The sequence below is a fragment of the Ranitomeya imitator genome, chromosome 8, assembly GCF_032444005.1.
Source record: "Ranitomeya imitator isolate aRanImi1 chromosome 8, aRanImi1.pri, whole genome shotgun sequence".
In the NCBI taxonomy this organism is placed as follows: Eukaryota; Metazoa; Chordata; class Amphibia; order Anura; family Dendrobatidae; genus Ranitomeya; species Ranitomeya imitator.
The window spans coordinates 169,841,408-169,861,925 of NC_091289.1; the positions used below are offsets into that span (position 1 = coordinate 169,841,408).

Below are 20,518 nucleotides of genomic sequence, written 5' to 3' on the forward strand. Positions count from 1 at the left end.
TGTGTGTCCACGCTGCCAGGTGATGAAGAAACATCAAATGGCGGAGATAATGTAAAAAAGTTTTTTTTTTCGACGCGTTTCGAAGTGTAGCCCACTTCTTCTTCCGGAAACAAAAAACATATCCATGTTCTATGGATAACTATAACTGTCATTTCAGGAAAACTTGCAGCACAATACCTCTCTCTGCCTTTAGCTCCTCCCTCCTCTTCTTCTCTCCATAGAATTTTATGAGCACCAACTGTCATCTCTTATCTCAGTAATGGCAAAATCTATCTTCACTTAATGTAGACTTGATAAATTTTTCTCATCAATTGGGACTGGGAGTTAAAGATCAGTCCAGGAGGAGAAAGAAAGACACTTCTCTGACAATATATATTGCCAAGTTTCCGATTTTTATGTGTATTATTGATTGACGGAGTAAAATTAAGTTAACATTTACTCTTTAAAGGGTCCACTACTAGGACAATCCCTTCTTGATCTAAATGTTTGGCCCCGATAAAATAAAAAAGCCTAGCCGCTTGGCGCCGTTCCAGTGGTGTTGACACTTGTTCTCCCCAAGGCTCTCATGCGGTTGTTGTAATACGGGGTCCTGGTGCTCAATCAGCGCTGGCATCACTGTTCCCGCCTTTGTACAAATTGAACATGAAGAGGAAGTCCGGGCAGCAGCTGATCCCTGACTTCTCTTCAAGTTCAATTCAACAGAAGAGGGGGAGAATGACACCAGGCGCTAATTGGGCACCAAGGTAACAACAACCGCATGAGAGCCCCGAGGAGAGCGAGTGCTGACACCGTGGGAACGGCACCGGCACGGGAGAGGAGTATAAGCTTTTTTATTTTGTTGGGGCCACGTGTGAGATATGAGAAGGGGTTGTCCAAGTAGTGGACAGCTTCTTTAAGCCTCTCTGTATGGAGTTATGGACATGCTTGGTTTACTTTTTACAGGGCGAATGGATAGTGTGGTTATTGGCAATGATCAGACTCAATACACCCTGACCAATCTCCAACCAACCACTGAATACAGGATCAGTCTGAGCAGTGTCTGGGGCCGGGAAGAGAGCGAAAGAGTCACCATCACGGCTGAAACAGGTCAGTAGAATGTGGTGATACAATACATCTGGCATTCTGAATGTTTTGGAACTGGGTAGTAAAGTCCCATAAACTTCTGATGGCAGTATAAACCAGACTAAGAAGGTGAAGCATATTGACTTCTCATCTGGGGATTCACTCCCCTATGCCAGAATGTCTTTCTGACAATCCATACTGTAGTGATAAGACCTTTTAGTTGACTGATTCTGTCCCTGGTATTGAAGCTCAGTCCCAACTGAATGGGAACAAACTTCAGTATCAGACAAAACCAGTATGAAATGTAGTGTTCTGTGCCTGATAAACCATGATGGGGAGGAGGCCCCCAGAAAAAGTATCATGTCCCCTCTTTCTGCTTACCAGGCGCCCCTCAGTACATTTTGTCATGACTGATACTGGATTTGTAGCTCAGTTCTACTCAAGTGAATGAGATGAAGCTATGCAAATTGCCTCTTCTGAGAAAAAGAGGACTTAAAGGGACACTGTCACCTGTATTTGGAGGGAACAATCTTCAGCCATGGAGGCGGGGTTTTAGGGTTTTTGATTCACCCTTTCCTTACCCGCTGGCTGCATGCTGGCTGCAATATTGGATTGAAGTTCATTCTCTGTCCTCCATAGTACATGCCTGCACAAGACAATCTTGCCTGGCGCAGGCGTGTACTATGGAGGACAGAGAATGAACTTCAATCCAATATTGCAGCCAGGATGCAGTCAGCGGGTAAGGAAAGGGTGAATCAAAAACCCAAAAACCCCGCCTCCATGGCTGAAGATTGTTCCCTCCAAATTCAGGTGACAGTGTCCCTTTAAACTCTATAGCGCCACCTGTTGGAAGTAGTAATTTCAGAAGCAACGACCTCCAAATTAACGGAGCTGCACCTTGTGAAGAAGGAAGAGGACATGGTGCTTGCTGCAGCCTCTACCCATTGGTGGAGATGTTGGGGGTTAAACTACCACCAAACTGAAAGAGATGACCTAAGCTAAGGATATTGCAAACTTATAGGAGTCCTAGCACTCGCTTAGGTTTTTCCTTGATTTTTTTTATTTGACAAAATTGGACATGTTTCAGCCCATCCAAAGCTTTCATCAGCAGTCTGTGAAAAACTTGGGAAGGGCTGAAATGCATCCAGTTTTGTCAAATAAAAAAATCATAGAAAAACCAGTCAGGACTGGGATTCTTTTGGCTTTGCATGATCTATTTTTCCATGTGCACCACTACCACTAGTGAAGTGCTGATCGCCTGGGATTTCTATTATACTAAAGATAGACCATTAAAGTCCTGAAAAACCTCTTTAATGTTGACCTTTCAAAAGTGGTCAGTTTTTGCTTTTATCCTATTTCCGCTTCTCCCATGAGCAATCTGCTGATTGGGTTTTTTTTTTTCATTAAAATTCGCCATACGGATCTGGAAATACGGGCCTTTCGATTTAGTGTTAATTTTTATGGTCATTCCGAGGGGGCCTGTCATACAGGGTAATAATGCAAATCAGTCTAAGGACACACCTCAGAGGATCCTGTGAGCTACGCCCTTTGCTAAAACCATAAAAATTATCACTAAAAAAATAGGCTTAAATCTCTGGGACTGTACGGCGGATAAAAAACAAAAACAATATGGAATAATTAGGGAAAAGTGGGAATAAAATAAAAGCAAAAACTGCCCACGTTTGACCAGGTGATAGATCCTGTTTAAATGACAGTTTCAGCTCTGCTTTTTTCCCAACATTCTGCAGTAAAGAATGTCACGTCTCCTAATCTGTTATCCGCCATCACACTCATTTTCTTGCTATGTTTTTTTTTTATTGATTATTTTTCCTTGCTGTAGCCTTGGACCCTCCTTTTGGCCTGAGGGCCAGTAACATCACTGATTCGGGAGCTGTTCTGGAGTGGGAGCCACCGAAGGCAGACGTGGAGAGTTATGTAATCACACTCACTCACCACACAGGTCAGGACGGATCACACAGAAACCACATGTTTACAGACGTCAATTGGACATTAAGCCACATGCTAGCCTTGGGAACAATATAAGTAGCTGGGAGATATATAGATGTGTCGCTGCTGACAGCTGGTCCCTGTACATAAGCATTAACCTCTGCACAAGGGAGAGCCATTGATGCCTGCATTGTAGAAATGCGCAGCTGTATACTCTACCGATATAATGCCTATATATATGTTATCTATAATTCAGTTCCAGGGGAGACAATTCTCATTGACGGGGACAGCCAAGAGTTTCAGCTGCAAAATCTCCTGCCTCGTACTCAATATTCAGTCTCTCTGGCAGCCAGCGTCGGGCCCCAAGCCAGCCAGAGCACTGGAGTCAGCTTCACCACATGTAGGTACCAATTATGGCTTCCCTTTATCAAATGAAATATGATTTTCCAGTAACTGATGCATTTTTTTTTGCATGTCTCCTTTTGGACTGGATTTAAGCCAGATTAAAGGGATTTTGGTATCGTATTTAATTGGTAAGACTTGCAAAAACAAGCAACTTTGCAATTTACCTCTAAAAATCCTCTCCCTTTTCAATAATGGAGGGAGTTTTTATCCTTTTGGCTAAGTTCACACTAGGCGTTTTTGCTGCGTTTTTTATTATAATTTTCAGCTGCATTTTACAGTACCAGCAAAGTCTGAGATTTCAGAAATCTCATGCACACACTTTGTTTTTTTTTTGTCATCAGGATTTTGTGCTTTGCATGGTTTTTTGGACATAGGGCATGTAACGTCTTTCAGTGCTTTTTCAGCGTTTTTCACCAATTAACTTGAATGGGTGGTGAAAAACACTGAAAAAGTGCACCAAAAACACAGGTATCAGGTTTTGCTGCGTTTTTTGTGCCAAAACCAGATTCTGGAGAATTTGACTTTTTTTTCAACACTAAACTTTGTCATCATGCACAAGAGACAAATCTAGCATGCCAAAACTGCAAGAAAAAACAAGGAAAACATGCTTTTTTTTCTGCAGCTTTCATACCAAGAGATCAGGTTTTGCTGCAGAAAAAAAATGCTGAAAAAAGCCTTGTATTAATTTACCCTTATTGTGTAGTGCTTATTGCCTAGGTGTCGCACACAGTATTGGAAAGACTAAGTGCAACACAAAGGAATAAGGGGAAGGGAACTCATCATTAGAGAAGGGGGGGGGAGTGGAGACCCATAGGCAGATCGAACATCACCCTAACGTCCCTATATAGGTTCTGCACCTATCGCCGAGCAGGATACCTAATCTCTGCCTGATGCTAGCAGTAATCCCTTCATAGGGAAGGACAGGATGAGCACTAGTCAACCCCCACTACAACTAAAGACAGAAGGGATACACAAACAAGGGGAACGCTTAGCTTGAGTAGATTCCGAGAAAAACACAGACGTCCTCCAAACACCAAAGAGGAAGATAGCCGACTGCTATAGCTCCAAGTCTCAACAGGGAAATGAAAACATCACCCTTAAAATCGTAAAATCGGAGGTCGCACAGTTCAGGATAGCTGCGCAACCATACAGCAGGAGCGCACTGGCTCTGGTAAGCAGTAAGCTTATAATTTGTGAATATTTTTGTGTGAGGTATCTATTGCTGTACATTAAAAGGGATTTATTTTTATTCATTTCTATGGGAGTAGATGTGTAGAATTCCCATAGAAATGAATGGATATAGCAGTGCTTGCGCTGTCATCTCTACATTCCTGACTGCACACAACAGGGCTCGGCTCTCAAGACAAATGTAGATGCCATCACCGGGACTAGCACCTATCAAATATTCATGTCATGTACTGTCAATATGCCATGAATATCCCAGATCGGATGCTTTTCAGGAGTTTCGACAGGATGCATGCTGCTGTATTTTGGTCCAAATAGATGCCTCATTGCACAATGACTCGCTGTAGAAAGAATGCTTCTAGCTGAGAATTAGACATTTAATGCACCATGTAACATGGCCATTTGTATAAGCCCTAAATATAAGTTATTTCACTCCAATTGAAATAAAAAAAAGCCATGTTAGGTCCATACACATTTTCAACCACTAAGAACAATAAATTATGGTTTCATTCGATCACAGCAGCAGCGCTTGTGAAAAAGTTTTTTTTTTAAAGAAACAGAATGTTTTTGAAAGTTAGATAACAAGTTTCTTTCCCAAAGACTTTATTGGGGTTTTTGATGCCAGGTTAAAAGTGGGCATTTTTTGCATTTATCTTTATTCCGGCTGCTCCCTTTTTTTTAATCTCTTCAAGTCTGTCATAAGGTTCCAGAGATATGGGACGTTTTATTTAGTAATAATTTTTTATGGTCTTTATATAGGGGGCATGGCTCACAGGGTAATAATGCAGAGCAACCAAAAGACACGCCCCCGAGGTTCATGTGAGCCACTCCTTATTTGGTAAAGACCATAAAAACAGCACTAAATAGAAAAGCTCATACCTCTGGAATCATATGGCGAATGAAAAAAGACAAAAACAGTATACTCAGGGGATCAGTTCCATTGAAAAGCTAGTAAAAAATTGACACTATTGCCCTGGTGGATTCTCCTTTTTAAAGAGGTATTCCTATCTCCATTATCCTATTCCAATATGTAGTAGGTGTAACAATGATAATATCAGCAAATACCTTCAATTAGAAATGTAGTGTAGTTCTTTTGATTAGTTATGTCTCTTACCCCATGTGCAGTGCATTGCAGTAGCTTAGGTATCCATGGTCACTACTAGTGATGAGCGAGTGTACTTGTTGCTCAGGTGACCTCTGAGTATTTAGGACTCCTCGGAGATTTAGTTTTCATCACGGCAGCTGGATGATTTACAGCTACTAGCCTGCTTGATTACATGTGGGGATTCCCTAGCAACCAGGCAACCCCACATGTACTCAGCCTGGCTAGTAGCTGTAAATCATTCAATTGCCGTGATGAAAACTAAATCTCCAAGCAGTCATAAATACTCGGAGGTCACCTGAGCAACAAGTACACTGGCTCATCACTAGTCACTACTAGGGTTGAGCGAAACGGGTCGAACATTTTCAAAAGTCGCCGACTTTTGGCTAAGTCGGGGTTTCATGAAACCCGATCCGACCCCTGTGCGGGGTCGGCCATGCGGTACGCGACTTTCGCGCCAAAGTCGCGTTTCAATGACGCGAAAAGCGCCATTTCTCAGCCAATGAAGGTAAACGCAGAGTGTGGGCAGCGTGATGACATAGGTCCTGGTCCCCACCATCTTAGAGAAGGGCATTGCAGTGATTGGCTTGCTGTCTGCGACGTCACAGGGGCTATAAAGAGGCGTTCCCGCCGACCGCCATCTTACTGCTGCTGATCTGAGCTTAGGGAGAGGTTGCTGCCGCTTTGTCAGAAGCAGGGATAGCGTTAGGCAGGGTCCATTAACCACCAAACCGCTTGTGCTGCAGCGATTTGCACTGTCCAACACCACCCTCGGTGTGCAGGGACAGTGGAAGTTTTTTTTTTTTTTTTTTTCCCCTCAGCGCTGTAGCTCATTGGGCTGCCCTAGAAGGCTCCCTGATAGCTGCATTGCTGTGTGTACGCCGCTGTGCAAACCAACTGCTTTTTTCAAAGCACAAATCCTCTTGTTCCTTCCTTTCTGCACAGCTATCTTTTTTGTTTGTCCACACTTTTTATTTCATTTGTGCATCAGTCCACTCCTTATTGCTGCCTGCCATACCTGGCTGAGATTACTGCAGGCAGGGAGATAGTAGCTGCCTGCCATACCTGGCTGAGATTACTGCAGGCAGGGAGATAGTAATTGTAGGACATTCCCTGTTTTTTTTTTTTGTTTTTTTTTTGGTGGGAGATTAAGATTGGCAATTTGGCATTTCTGCTAGAGTGCCATCCCTGTGTGTGCCATCTCTCTCACATAGTGGGCCATAGAAAGCCTTTTCATTTTTCTGTATTTTTTTTTGTGGGGTGTATAAATTCTCCCTGATAAAAATACAGTGGGAGATTAATATTGGCCTTTGGGCTTGTGTGCCAGTCCTGAGTGTGCCATCTCTCTCACAAATAGTGGGCCATAGAAAGCCTATTTTATTTTTTTTTGGGTCTTATAAATTCTCCCTGAAAAAAAGGGAGATTAATATTGGCCTCTGGGCTTGTGTGCCAGTCCTGAGCGTGCCATCTGTGCCAGCCCTGAGCGTGCCATCTCTCTCACAAATAGTGGGCCATAGAAAGCCTATTTATTTTTTTTTTTGGTTTTATAAATTCTCCCTGAAAAAAAGGGAGATTAATATTGGCCTCTGGGCTTGTGTGCCAGTTGTGAGCGTGCCATCTGTGCCAGTCCTGAGCGTGCCATCTCTCTCACAAATAGTGGGCCATAGAAAGCCTATTTAATTTTTTTTTTGGTTTTATAAATTTTCCCTGAAAAAAGGGAGATTAATATTGGCCTCTGGGCTTGTGTGCCAGTTGTGAGCGTGCCATCTGTGCCAGTCGTGAGCGTGCCATCTCTCTCACAAATAGTGGGCCATAGAAAGCCTATTTAAATATTTTTTTGGTTTTATAAATTCTCCCAGAAAAAAAGGGAGATTAATATTGGCCTCTGGGCTTCTGTGCCAGTCCTGAGCGTGCCATCTGTGCCAGTCCTGAGCGTCCCATCTCTCTCACAAATAGTGGGCCATAGAAAGCCTATTTTTTTTTTTTTTTGGGTTTTAGAAATTCTCCCTGGAAAAAAAAAAGGGAGATTAATATTGCCCTTTGGGCTTGTGTGCCAGTACTAAGCGTTCCATCTCTCTCTCTCTCTCAGTCAGTGGACCATAGAACGCCTATTTTTGGTTTTATTTGTTTTCTAAATTCTCCCTGAAAAAATCATTTTATTTTATTTGGTTTCTAAATTCTTCCTGATAAAATCATATTTTTTTTATTATTTTTTTTTCTAAAGTCTCCCTGAAAAAAAAAAAAAAAAAACAGTGGGAGATTAATATTGGCCTTTCTGCTTGTGTGCCAGTCTTGACTCCTGGGTGCGTCATCTCTCAGTCAGTGGGCCATAGAACGCCTATTTTTGGTTTTATTTGTTTTATAAATTCTCCCTGAAAAAATCATTTTATTTTATTTGGTTTCTAAATTCTTCCTGATAAAATCATATTTTTTTTATTATTTTTTTTTCTAAAGTCTCCCTGAAAAAAAAAAAAAAAAAACAACCAAAAAAAACAGTGGGAGATTAATATTGGCCTTTCTGCTTGTGTGCCAGTCTTGACTCCTGGGTGTGCCATCTCTCTCTCTCTCTCTCTCTCTCTCTCTCCAATTGTGGTCCATAGAAAGCCTATATTTTTTTTCCTTGATTTGGGTTCTAAAATCTACCAGAGAAAATAACTACATCAATCATTGGTAGAAAAATATTGGCCTCTGGGTTTGTGTGCCACTCCTGACTCCTGTGTGCGTCATCTCTCAGTCAGTGGGCCATAGAACGCCTATTTTTGTTTTTATTTGTTTTATAAATTCTCCCTGAAAAAATCATTTTATTTTATTTGGTTTCTAAATTCTTCCTGATAAAATCATATTTTTTTTATTATTTTTTTTTCTAAAGTCTCCCTGAAAAAAAAAAAAAAAAACAAACAAAAAAAACAGTGGGAGATTAATATTGGCCTTTCTGCTTGTGTGCCAGTCTTGACTCCTGGGTGTGCCATCTCTCTCTCTCTCTCTCTCTCTCTCCAATTGTGGTCCATAGAAAGCCTATATTTTTTTTCCTTGATTTGGGTTCCAAAATCTACCAGAGAAAATAACTACATCAATCATTGGTAGAAAAATATTGGCCTCTGGGCTTGTGTGCCACTCCTGACTCCTGTGTGCGTCATCTCTCAGTCAGTGGGCCATAGAACGCCTATTTTTGTTTTTATTTGTTTTATAAATTCTCCCTGAAAAAATCATTTTATTTTATTTGGTTTCTAAATTCTTCCTGATAAAATCATATTTTTTTTATTATTTTTTTTTCTAAAGTCTCCCTGAAAAAAAAAAAAAACAAAAAAAAAAAACAAAACCCCCCAAAAAATGGGAGATTAATATTGGCCTTTCTGCTTGTGTGCCAGTCTTGACTCCTGGGTGTGCCATCTCTCTCTCTCTCTCTCTCTCTCTCCAATTGTGGTCCATAGAAAGCCTACATTTTTTTTCCTTGATTTGGGTTCCAAAATCTACCAGAGAAAATAACTCCATCAATCATTGGTAGAAAAATATTGGCCTCTGGGCTTGTGTGCCACTCCTGATTCCTGTGTGCGTCATCTCTCACTCAGTGGCCCATAGAAAGCATATAGTTTGTTACATTTGTTTTCTAAATTCTCCCTGCAAAAATCTATTTTTTTTTTTTGGGGGGGTTTCTAAAGTGTTCCTGAAAAAAATAAAAATAAAAAAAAAATAATAGTGTGACATTAATATTAACATTTGTGCTTCAGTGACAGTCCTGCGTGTGGGGCATCTCTCTAATTTGCAGCCACCAAAAAAAGAGTGTGTAACATTGGGCCTGATTTTCGCTGTGGTCTCACCAACCTGTAAAGGGGTAGCTAAATCATACTGAAGTTATAGCTCACCGTGTAAGTTGTGTGACTGCAACAAATAACGTTAGTTTGGTTACGTTTTTAAAACAATGAGGAAGTCTAGTGGAAGAGGTCGTGGCCGGGGGCGTTCATTGTCAGCTGGTAATGAGGGTAGTGGTAGTGGTGGAGCATCAGGTGGTCGTGGGGAAAAAAATATTGCACCTAAGTCTGGAGCTGTGGAGCCAGGTTCGTCGTCCGGCTACACAAGGCCTCGAACGCTCCCTTTTCTGGGATTAGGAAAACCGCTTTTAAAGCCGAAGCAGCAAGAGCAAGTTTTGGCTTATCTTGCTGACTCAGCCTCTAGCTCTTTTGCCTCATCTCGTGAAACTGGTAAAAGTAAAAGCAGCGCGTCGTTAGTGGATGTTCACGGTCAGGGACAAGTCACTTCCTTGTCCTCTTCAGCAAAAACAACAACAGAGAAGAATGCAGCAGGCGACACAACGGGTTACTCCATGGAGCTCTTTACACATACCGTCCCTGGCTTAGAAAGTGAAGCAGTTAACAGTCCATGCCCATTACAAATTGAATCTGACATGGAGTGCACTGACGCACAGCCACAGCCAGACTACTATGCTGGTCCTTTGACTCAGACCACAACATTGCCCTCGCAGGGTGCTGATCAAGAATCAGACCCTGATGAGACTATGTTGCCCCATCACGAACGCTATACCACCGAACGACACGGTGACACAGACGAAGTTGCGCAGGAGGTACAAGAAGAGTTATTAGATGACCCAGTTCTTGACCCCGATTGGCAGCCATTGGGGGAACAGGGTGCAGGCGGCAGCAGTTCTGAAGCAGAGGAGGAGGAGGGGCCGCAGCAGGCATCAACATCGCCACAGGTTCCATCTGCCGGGCCCGTATCTTGCCCAAAACGCGTGGCAAAGCCAAAACCTGGTGGAGGACAGCGTGGCCATCCGGTTAAAGCTCAGTCTGCAATGCCTGAAAAGGTATCCGATGCTAGAAAGAGTGCAGTCTGGCATTTTTTTAAACAACATCCAATTGATCAGCGCAAAGTCATCTGTCAAAAATGTTCTACTTCCTTAAGCAGAGGTCAGAATCTGAAAAGTCTCAATACTAGTTGCATGCATAGACATTTAACCACCATGCATTTGAAAGCTTGGACTAACTACCAAACGTCCCTTAAGGTTGTTGCACCCTCGGCCAATGAAGCTAGTCATCAACGCAACATCCCTTCCGGCAGTGTAGGACCACCATTTAGCGCACCACCTGCTGTATCTGTGCAGGTATCTTTGCCAGGCCAAAGCAGTCAGGGTCAGGGAATCACCAGTTTCGTAGTAGGAAACACTGCATCTAGGGCACCGGCGGCAACAATACCATCTCCCACCGTCTCTCAGTCTGCCATGTCCACCGGCACCCCCGCTAGTTCCACGATCTCCAGCTCTCCAGTCCAGCTCACCCTACATGAGACTATGGTTAGAAAAAGGAAATACTTAGCCTCGCATCCGCGTACACAGGGTTTGAACGCCCACATAGCTAGACTAATCTCGTTAGAGATGATGCCCTACCGGTTAGTTGAAAGCGAAGCTTTCAAAGACCTGATGGACTACGCTGTACCACGCTACGAGCTACCCAGTCGACACTTTTTTTCCAGAAAAGCCATCCCAGCCCTCCACCAGCATGTTAAAGAGCGCATCGTCCATGCACTCAGGCAATCTGTGAGCACAAAGGTGCACCTGACAACAGATGCATGGACCAGTAGGCATGGCCAGGGACGTTACGTGTCCATCACGGCACACTGGGTAAATGTGGTGGATTCAGGGTCCACAGGGGACAGCAAGTTTGGGACAGTTCTGCCTAGCCCACGGTCTAGTAAACAGTTGTCTGTAGCCGTTCGCACCCCCTCCTCCTCCTCCTCCTCCTCGTCCTCCTGCAGAAGCAAGAGCTCGTCCACAGACCGCAGTCGCACAAACACTCCATCCGCACCTGCCACTGTTGCACACCAGGTCTCCCATTATGGGGCAGCTACTGGCATACGTCAGCAGGCTGTATTGGCTATGAAGTGTTTGGGCGACAATAGACACACCGCGGAAGTTCTGTCCGAGTTCTTGCAGCAAGAAACGCAGTCGTGGCTGGGCACTGTAGATCTTGAGGCAGGCAAGGTAGTGAGTGATAACGGAAGGAATTTCATGGCTGCCATCTCCCTTTCCCAACTGAAACACATTCCTTGCCTGGCTCACACCTTAAACCTGGTGGTGCAGTGCTTCCTGAAAAGTTATCCGGGGTTATCCGACCTGCTCCTCAAAGTGCGTGGACTTTGCGCACATATCCGCCGTTCGCCTGTACACTCCAGCCGTATGCAGACCTATCAGCGTTCTTTGAACCTTCCCCAGCATCGCCTAATCATAGACGTTGCAACAAGGTGGAACTCAACACTGCACATGCTTCAGAGACTGTGCGAACAGAGGCGGGCTGTTATGTTTTTGTGGGAGGATACACATACACGGGCAGGCAGTAGGATGGCAGACATGGAGTTGTCAGGTGTGCAGTGGTCGAAGATTCAAGACATGTGTCAAGTCCTTCAGTGTTTTGAGGAATGCACACGGCTGGTTAGTGCAGACAACGCCATAATAAGCATGAGCATCCCCCTAATGCGTCTGCTGATGCAAAGTTTGACGCACATAAAGGATCAGGCGTCTGCACCAGAGGAAGAGGAAAGCCTTGATGACAGTCAGCGATTGTCTGGTCAGGGCAGTGTACATGACGAGGTACCGGGCGAAGAGGAGGTGGAGGATGAGGAGGATGATGGGGATGAGTATATTTTTAATGAGGAAGCTTTCCCGGGGGCACGGGAAATTGGTGGCGTGGCAAGGCCGGGTTCTGGTTTTTTGAGGGACACAAGTGACGTAGATTTGCCTGCAACTGCCCCTCAACCAAGCACAACCGCAGATTTGACAACGGGAACTTTGGCCCACATGGCGGATTATGCCTTGCGTATCCTCAAAAGGGACACACGCATTACAAAAATGATGAACGATGACGATTACTGGTTGGCCTGCCTCCTTGATCCTCGCTATAAAGGCAAATTGCAAAATATTATGCCACATGAGAACTTGGAACTAATATTAGCAACAAAACAATCAACTCTTGTTGACCGTTTGCTTCTGGCATTCCCTGCACACAGCGCCCGTGATCGTTCTCACACGAGCTCCAGGGGCCAGCAGACCAGAGGTGTTAGAGGGGCAGAAATCAGAAGTGGCGTTGGCCAGAGGGGTTTTCTGACCAGGTTGTGGAGTGATTTTTCTATGACCGCAGACAGGACAGGTACTGCAGCATCAATTCAAAGTGACAGGAGACAACATTTGTCCAGTATGGTTACAAACTATTTTTCATCCCTTATCGACGTTCTCCCTCAACCGTCATTCCCATTTGATTACTGGGCATCCAAATTAGACACCTGGCCAGAATTGGCAGAATATGCATTGCAGGAGCTTGCTTGCCCGGCAGCTAGTGTCCTATCAGAAAGAGTATTCAGTGCTGCAGGTTCAATACTAACAGAAAAAAGGACTCGTCTGGCTACCCAAAATGTAGATGATCTAACCTTCATTAAAATGAACCACAACTGGATTTCAAAATCTTTTGCCCCACCCTGCCCGGCTGACACCTAGCTTTCCTATGAAAAGGTCTTGCCTGTGGACTATTCTGAATGACTTTTCCAATCTCGTAATTTTCTTCACCTGATTGTCCAGCATACGACATGTTTCCACCTCACGAAATGGCCAAACTCCCCACACGGGGCCGTGCTATCGCCACTTTGCGCTTGGACCCTTGAGAGTGCTGTTTGTCTGAAGAGGTGGGTGTGGCCGCTTTTGGTCGACGGCACTGCCACTGGGTCCCTCATAGTACAATAAAGTGTCTCTGGCGGTGGTGGTGCGCACCCAACGTCAGACACACCGTTGTAATATGAGGGGCCCTGTGCCTGTACCGCCGGCCACAAGACAGTTCCCCCCCCCAGCTCAAACAGTGCTCTACCACTAGCAAAATTATCTCTCACAGCTTCACCAATGTGTAGTCTAGGCGCTGACATCCTTCAATGCCTGGCACTGACAATACCATTGTTTTGACATTTTTGTTATGTTAGGCCTTCGAAGCCTGTCTGCGGTCCCTTCTTTCTACAACTACTACACTGACCAGGCCACTGCTGGCCGTGTTACCCTGGAACCAATTTAAAAGTGCCTACAGTCAGCCCAATTTTGTTATGTTAGGCCTTCGAAGACTGTCTGCCGTCACTCCTTCCACTAGACTTCCACTGACCATACACTGCTGCCCATGTACCCCTGGAACCAATTTAAAGTGCCTACAGCCAGCCCAATTTTGTTATGTTAGGCCTTCGAAGCCTGTCTGCGGTCACTCCTTCCACTAGACTTCCACTGACCAGACCACTGCTGCCCGTGTACCCCTGCAACCAATTTAAAAGTGCCTACAGCCAGCCCAAGTTTGTTATGTTAGGCCTTGGAAGCCTGTCTGCGGTCACTCCTTCCACTAGACTTCCACTGACCAGACCACTGCTGCCCGTGTACCCCTGGAACCAATTTAAAAGTGCCTACAGCCAGCCCAAGTTTGTTATGTTAGGCCTTGGAAGCCTGTCTGCGGTCACTCCTTCCACTAGACTTCCACTGACCAGACCACTGCTGCCCGTGTACCCCTGGAACCAATTTAAAAGTGCCTACAGCCAGCCCAAGTTTGTTATGTTAGGCCTTCGAAGCCTGTCTGCGGTCACTCCTTCCACTAGACTTCCACAGACCAGACCACTGCTGCCCGTGTACCCCTGGAACCAATTTAAAAGTGCCTACAGCCAGCCCAAGTTTGTTATGTTAGGCCTTGGAAGCCTGTCTGCGGTCACTCCTTCCACTAGGCTTCCACTGACCAGACCACTGCTGCCCGTGTACCCCTGGAACCAATTTAAAAGTGCCTACAGCCAGCCCAAGTTTGTTATGTTAGGCCTTCGAAGCCTGTCTGCGTCCCGTTCTTTCAACTACAACTACACTGACCAGGCCACTGATGGCCGTGTTCCCCTGGAACCAATTTTAACTTGCCTACAGCCAGCCCAATGTTAGGCCTTTGATGCCTGTCTGCCGTCACTCCTTCCACTAGGCCTCCACTGACCTGTCTATTGCTGCCCGTGTACCCCTTGAACCAACATCATTAAATATAAAAAAAATTAATTTGATTATAAAAAATAAGATCGTGTTGAGATCTCAAATGCAGACATTTTAACAATCAAAACAAACACACAACAAATATCTGGAACTGTACTACAAAGGTCCAACAGCTACAATTTCTTTCTCCTGCAAGAAGTTAACTGAAAGTTTTTTGGAGTTGTTAACACAGATATGGCATCCACCGAGTGTTGTCCTGTCGCGTCTCCTTTAAATTATTTCCAATAAGATGTTAAACTATTAATTTAATAAAATCAATAATTAAAAAAATAATTGAGTAAGTCAAAAGCACATTGCAAATAAACATTAATTACAAATCAAGAAGCATGGCGCGTCCGAGGGTGAGTAGATACCGAATAAGAATATAATCACCCTCGGACGCGCAATGCTTATTTACAACAGCCTTCCTTCCTAAGAATCAGCCCTTCCGTGGTGTAGAGAGAGGTTGTGTTACACTCCAAGGTGTTCCCCAGGTTGCCTTTCCTGAGCTTCGATCTTCCGGCTCTCGTTTAGTAGCTGTTGGAAACTACGCTGCATTAGGCCTACTAATTGTGTATGGGTGAAACAGTGGCGCATCTGCGGTCCCTCCTTCCACTAGGCCTCCACTGACCTGTCTACTGCGGCCCGTGTACCCCTTGAACCAACCTAATAAAATATTTAAAAAATTAATTTGATTATAAAAAATAAGATCGTGTTGAGATCTCAAATGCAGACATTTTAACAATCAAAACAAACACACAACAAATATCTGGAACTGTACTACAAAGGTCCAACAGCTACAATTTCTTTCTCCTGCAAGAAGTTAACTGAAAGTTTTTTGGAGTTGTTAACACAGATATGGCATCCACCGAGTGTTGTCCTGTCGCGTCTCCTTTAAATTATTTCCAATAAGATGTTAAACTATTAATTTAATAAAATCAATAATTAAAAAAATAATTGAGTAAGTCAAAAGCACATTGCAAATAAACATTAATTACAAATCAAGAAGCATGGCGCGTCCGAGGGTGAGTAGATACCGAATAAGAATATAATCACCCTCGGACGCGCAATGCTTATTTACAACAGCCTTCCTTCCTAAGAATCAGCCCTTTCGTGGTGTAGAGAGAGGTTGTGTTACACTCCAAGGTGTTCCCCGGGTTGCCTTTCATGAGCTTCGATCTTCCGGCTCTCGTTTAGTAGTTGGTGGAAAAGTACACAGCATTAGGCCTACAAAATGGGTATGGGGTGGAGAGAGATGGTGTGTTACACTCCAAGGTGTTCCCCAGGTTGCCTTTCCTGAGCTTCGATCTTCATGCTCTCGTTTAGTAGGTGTCGGAAAGTAGGCTGCATTAGGCCTACAAATTGGGTATGGGGTGTAGAGAGATGGTGTGTTACACTCCAAGGTGTTCCCCAGGTTGCCTTTCCTGAGCTTCTATCTTCAGGCTCTCATTAAATTGTGGTTAAATGGAACAACTGCATTTGGCGTACTAGTTGGTTTGGGGCCTACTATCGGTGTCTGCCACTCCTTGCTGTTCTCCTGGTTTCCTGTCCTGAAATACCATTTTCAGCCTCTCGTTAAGTAGTTGTTAATGTTAGACTGCATTTGGCCTACTAGTTGGGTTGGGGCCTACTATCGGTGTCTGCCACTCCTTGCTGTTCTCCTCCACTGAACAAAGCTGTGCCGCCTGTTTACTACGGTTGCCAATTTTGAACTGCATTTCGACTACTTACTGATTTGGCCCTACTCTCTGTGTCAGCCTCTCATTCCAGTTGTCCTCCACTGCAATGCCCCCTGGTTATTCCTGTGTTACCAATTTTGAACTGCATTTAGCCCACTTTCTTCTTTGGGCCTATATCTGTGTTTCCACTTCATCGTGCCCATTGCCCAGCCAGTGATAGATGAGTCTGCTGGTACATTGACCCATAACGCAACATTCCCCGTGCACGCTACACAACAACATTGTGACCCTGCTGAAAGTCAGGTTGCTCTTCCCGCATACCATACCACCTTACACGGGGACAAAGAGGAAGGTGCAGATGAAAGTGCAGGTTCCTTCATCAGGTGGGGGGAGGAATACTAGTTGGCGACGTCACTGGCACAGGGCCTCTCATAGTACGCAAAAGTGTTGCTGCCGGTGGGAGGCGCCCCCGCCGTGCAAACACACCGCTGTACTTTGAGGGGCCCTGTGCCAGTGCCAATGCCAACGAGTGGGCCCCCCCTGCTTGCTCAGGTTCACAGCACTTGCAAAGTTGAAATACTTACCTCTCCCTGCTCCACTGCCGTGACGTGGTCCAGATTTCCTGGGCCCACTAATTACTTGAACCAGCCCTACCCCCCACAACTTTAGCCAAATGACCCCCAATTTCAAATGCCTTCCAATTATTATAAGGTAAATTACGCTTGACAAGCTTCATTAAGAAGAATGGATGGTTTTGACATTAAAATGGGCACTCTAGGTGTTTTCCTGGCCCCCACTCACTGCCGACTATGCTGCCCCATTGACTTGCATTGGGTTTCGTGTTTCGGTCGATCCCGACTTTACGTCATAATCGGCCGATTTCACTCGACCCGACTTTGGACATAGTCGGGTTTCGCAAAACCCGGCTCGACTCTAAAAAGGTCAAGGTCGCTCAACTCTAGTCACTACCACTCATATTGTGACTGTTAGTTACTTGTTAGTGGTCAAAACCATGGATATCTAAGCTACTGCAATGCCCTATACATGGGGTAAGCGGCAAAGCTATTCATAAGGACTATACTACCGCATTTTTCTAATTTTAAGACGCACTTTTTCCCCCAAAAAATTGGGGGGAAATGGGGGTGCGTCTTATAATGCGGATATACCTTATTGGCATGCCCCTGTGGGTGTCCCGGTGACGGTTCTGCACTGTGTCCCATGGTGGTGCTGTTCTGTGTCCCGACGGTGGCTGTGCTGCAGGGGGTTCTGCCGACATTTTGTAAAAGTCCAGAGCCACCCGCAAGTTCTTCCATGGTCTCCTGTGCAGCGGTGGACTCCGGGAAAATGGCTGCCGGGAGGTGGCGCATGTGCAGATCGAGATCTCGGCGCCGAGATCTCGATCTGCGCATGCACCACCTCCCAGCAGCCATTTTCCCGGAGTCCACCACTGCACAGGAGACCATGGAAGAACTTGCGGGGGGCTCTGGACTTTTACAAAATGTCTGTAGAGACCTTCGCAGCACCGGGGACACAGCGCAGCATAGCACCGTCACAGTGGACACAGAGCAGCACCATCACCGGGACACCCGCAGTGGTGTGCCGCACTTTGGAACACCCACTCATCCCAGCTTGCGGCAACGCTCCACTCTTGCCTCCTCCAGCAGCGACCCTGGGACTCGCGTATCACTGCAGCCACCACCCCCGGTAAGGAATAAGACGCATGGATTATAAGAAGCACCAACATTTTATTTAAAAAAAAAGTTTTTTTTCCTCTTTTTCTCCTCAAAATTTGGGGTGCGTCTTATAATCCGGAGCGTCTTGTAAAGCGAAAAATACGGTACATTTCTAATTGGAGGTATTTGGTAATATTATTACACTTACTACTTATTGGGAGAGGATCTTGGAAATGGGAATAGCCCTTTTAAGTTCCTAAAAGTAAAACTATTAATCACCTGTGGCATTTCCTAAAATTAGCTAACTCTTTTACAAGTAGTAATAAAGAGTAGCCATCACTCGAGATTCCCAGTAAGCAGCAAATTAAGAAAAATAATTTGCTGGTGGCTATATATGGTGGCCATTGAGTTTCCTGAAACATGCAGATGACCCAAGTCCACCAAAGTATAAGGCATTGGTTGTTAGCATCTTGACAATGGCTTCTAAAGTAGGGTTTCACTTCAGAGACCCCAATATGATATCCATATTGTCCGAAATAGCATATGTACGGGTAAGACCCCCAATATATTGTGTTGCCTTTCTGTAAAATCTATTTAACTCACATTTCTCTGTATAAAGTATAATTTAAAGTCCTCCAGAATAAATTGCTCTGGTGCCGCTCAGCTTTGTATATCCATATCATCTCATTTACAAAGATACGTTGTCAGATAGGTATTGATGCCGTGCATGAATGACCTATTAAACTAGGAATAGGACTCTAAACTCAATTTGTTCTTTGACTGGTAGCAAGCGAAGTTCTTAAACGCCCCGTGATCAAATCTCTGAAAAATCCTGTGCGAGGATATTGAATTTATTCTGTACCAAAAAAATGTAAATTGCATCAATTCTTCAGCGCATATTTGGTAGGATAAAGACTATTTTTTCTTGATTTACTAGAGTATTGATGTCTGGGTAATCTATGGTCCAATGTTTGAGAATTTACATAAAACACATGAATAGCAAAAGCTGTCAGATGTTTTATACTAAGGGGAAGTGGCGAGACTGAAATGAGACTGTAATGTTAATTCTTAGACATTGCATTTGGTATAGAACTAAAAAAACAGAACGTGGATAAAATATAAACAGCCAGGAATATTTGTAGGCATGATAAAATGGTAAAGATTTATAAAACACAGTTATAACTATAAAATATGTAAGAAAATACATGTTTATAGGAAAGCTGAAAAACAATATGGCTGTCGCAGCTTTTCTAAAGTCCAGAAAGACAAATGTATCCCGTTCTACTATAAAAAAAAAAGTGATTAACGCAGTGAGTATCTGTAGCCCTATATACCGGCCACTCACTGATTCCAAGATTGTAGACACCTGTGATGCTACTTAGTGGACACACCTTGATTTAACATGTCCCTTTTGTCACATTATTTTCAGGCATGCCATCATTTCTGTCCAGGCCTATTTCATGAGTTTTATTTATTTTTTTAAATTCTGTGGAAGCATGGTTGAAAAAGCAATGTCTGACTTTCATTTGTTCATTTTCATATATCTTTTATTATTACTTTTGTCAGATTCAAGTTATTTCTGTGACCATTGTGGGTTTTTCTGTCATTAAACGAGGGGTACCGACAATTTTGACCACTTGTGTAACTATCAATAGAGTGGCATGTAAAAGTTTTGAACAGCCCTAGTCAAAATTAATGTTATTGTGAATCGTGGTTCAGATTGCGTTAGTGCAATCCGTTTAGCGCCTAGCACTAGCGGATTGCGCTAACGCAATGTTTTGTAAAGGGGTCGCGTTAAACGTCCCCGCTCTCGCAGATCTCTGATCTGCGAGAGCGGGGAACGGACCTCGGGCGCGCCTCGGACGCTGCAAGCAGCGTCCGCGGCGCGCCACAAAACACCGGCACATCGCTAGTGATGCGCGTCCTCATTGCTGTGAATGGGCGCGCTAACGGACGCGTTGCACGGCGTTAATTTCGCCGTGCAACACGGTCCCATTAACGCAATGGGAACCTAAGCAAGTTGAAGATAAAATGATCTCTAAAAGGCGTAATAACCAGTAAAGGCAAAGCAGACAGTTGTGAGCTGTTATAGGCTGTGAAGCTCCATGGTTATTGGGCCCTTCCCAGCATAATAAGACCAGCTGATAACTGTCTGCTTTCCCTTTTGCTAAATACATGTTTAGTAAGCTACACACACTGCACTAATTATATATATATCATGGATATTTTTCTATCTACCTATCTTTGCACGTCTAATACCTAAACATCTGTCATTTCTTTTCCACATTCTAGTCCAGTACGTGCCACATTGATGGTGCACAAGGACAGCAAACAGATGCCACGCAGATGGTATATAACCAAAAAAAAAGTAGCACTCTGTAGTGCTATAGCATGTAAACATGAAATATGGCATTTGAATTGCATTAGTGGACTAGAT

The 20,518-nt window shown here is 44.3% G+C and overlaps 1 protein-coding gene across 1 annotated transcript in view; it reads left to right on the forward strand.

The window, feature by feature from the left end:
* LOC138648241 (tenascin-R-like) overlaps nucleotides 1-20,518 on the forward strand; it is a 467,927-nt gene that overhangs the window by 390,870 nt on the left and 56,539 nt on the right. Inside the window, exons 13-15 of the mRNA XM_069737805.1 lie at nucleotides 943-1,086; nucleotides 2,903-3,022; nucleotides 3,266-3,409. Of these exons, the coding sequence (XP_069593906.1) occupies nucleotides 943-1,086; nucleotides 2,903-3,022; nucleotides 3,266-3,409 (408 nt within the window). The remainder of the gene's footprint in view (nucleotides 1-942; nucleotides 1,087-2,902; nucleotides 3,023-3,265; nucleotides 3,410-20,518) is intronic.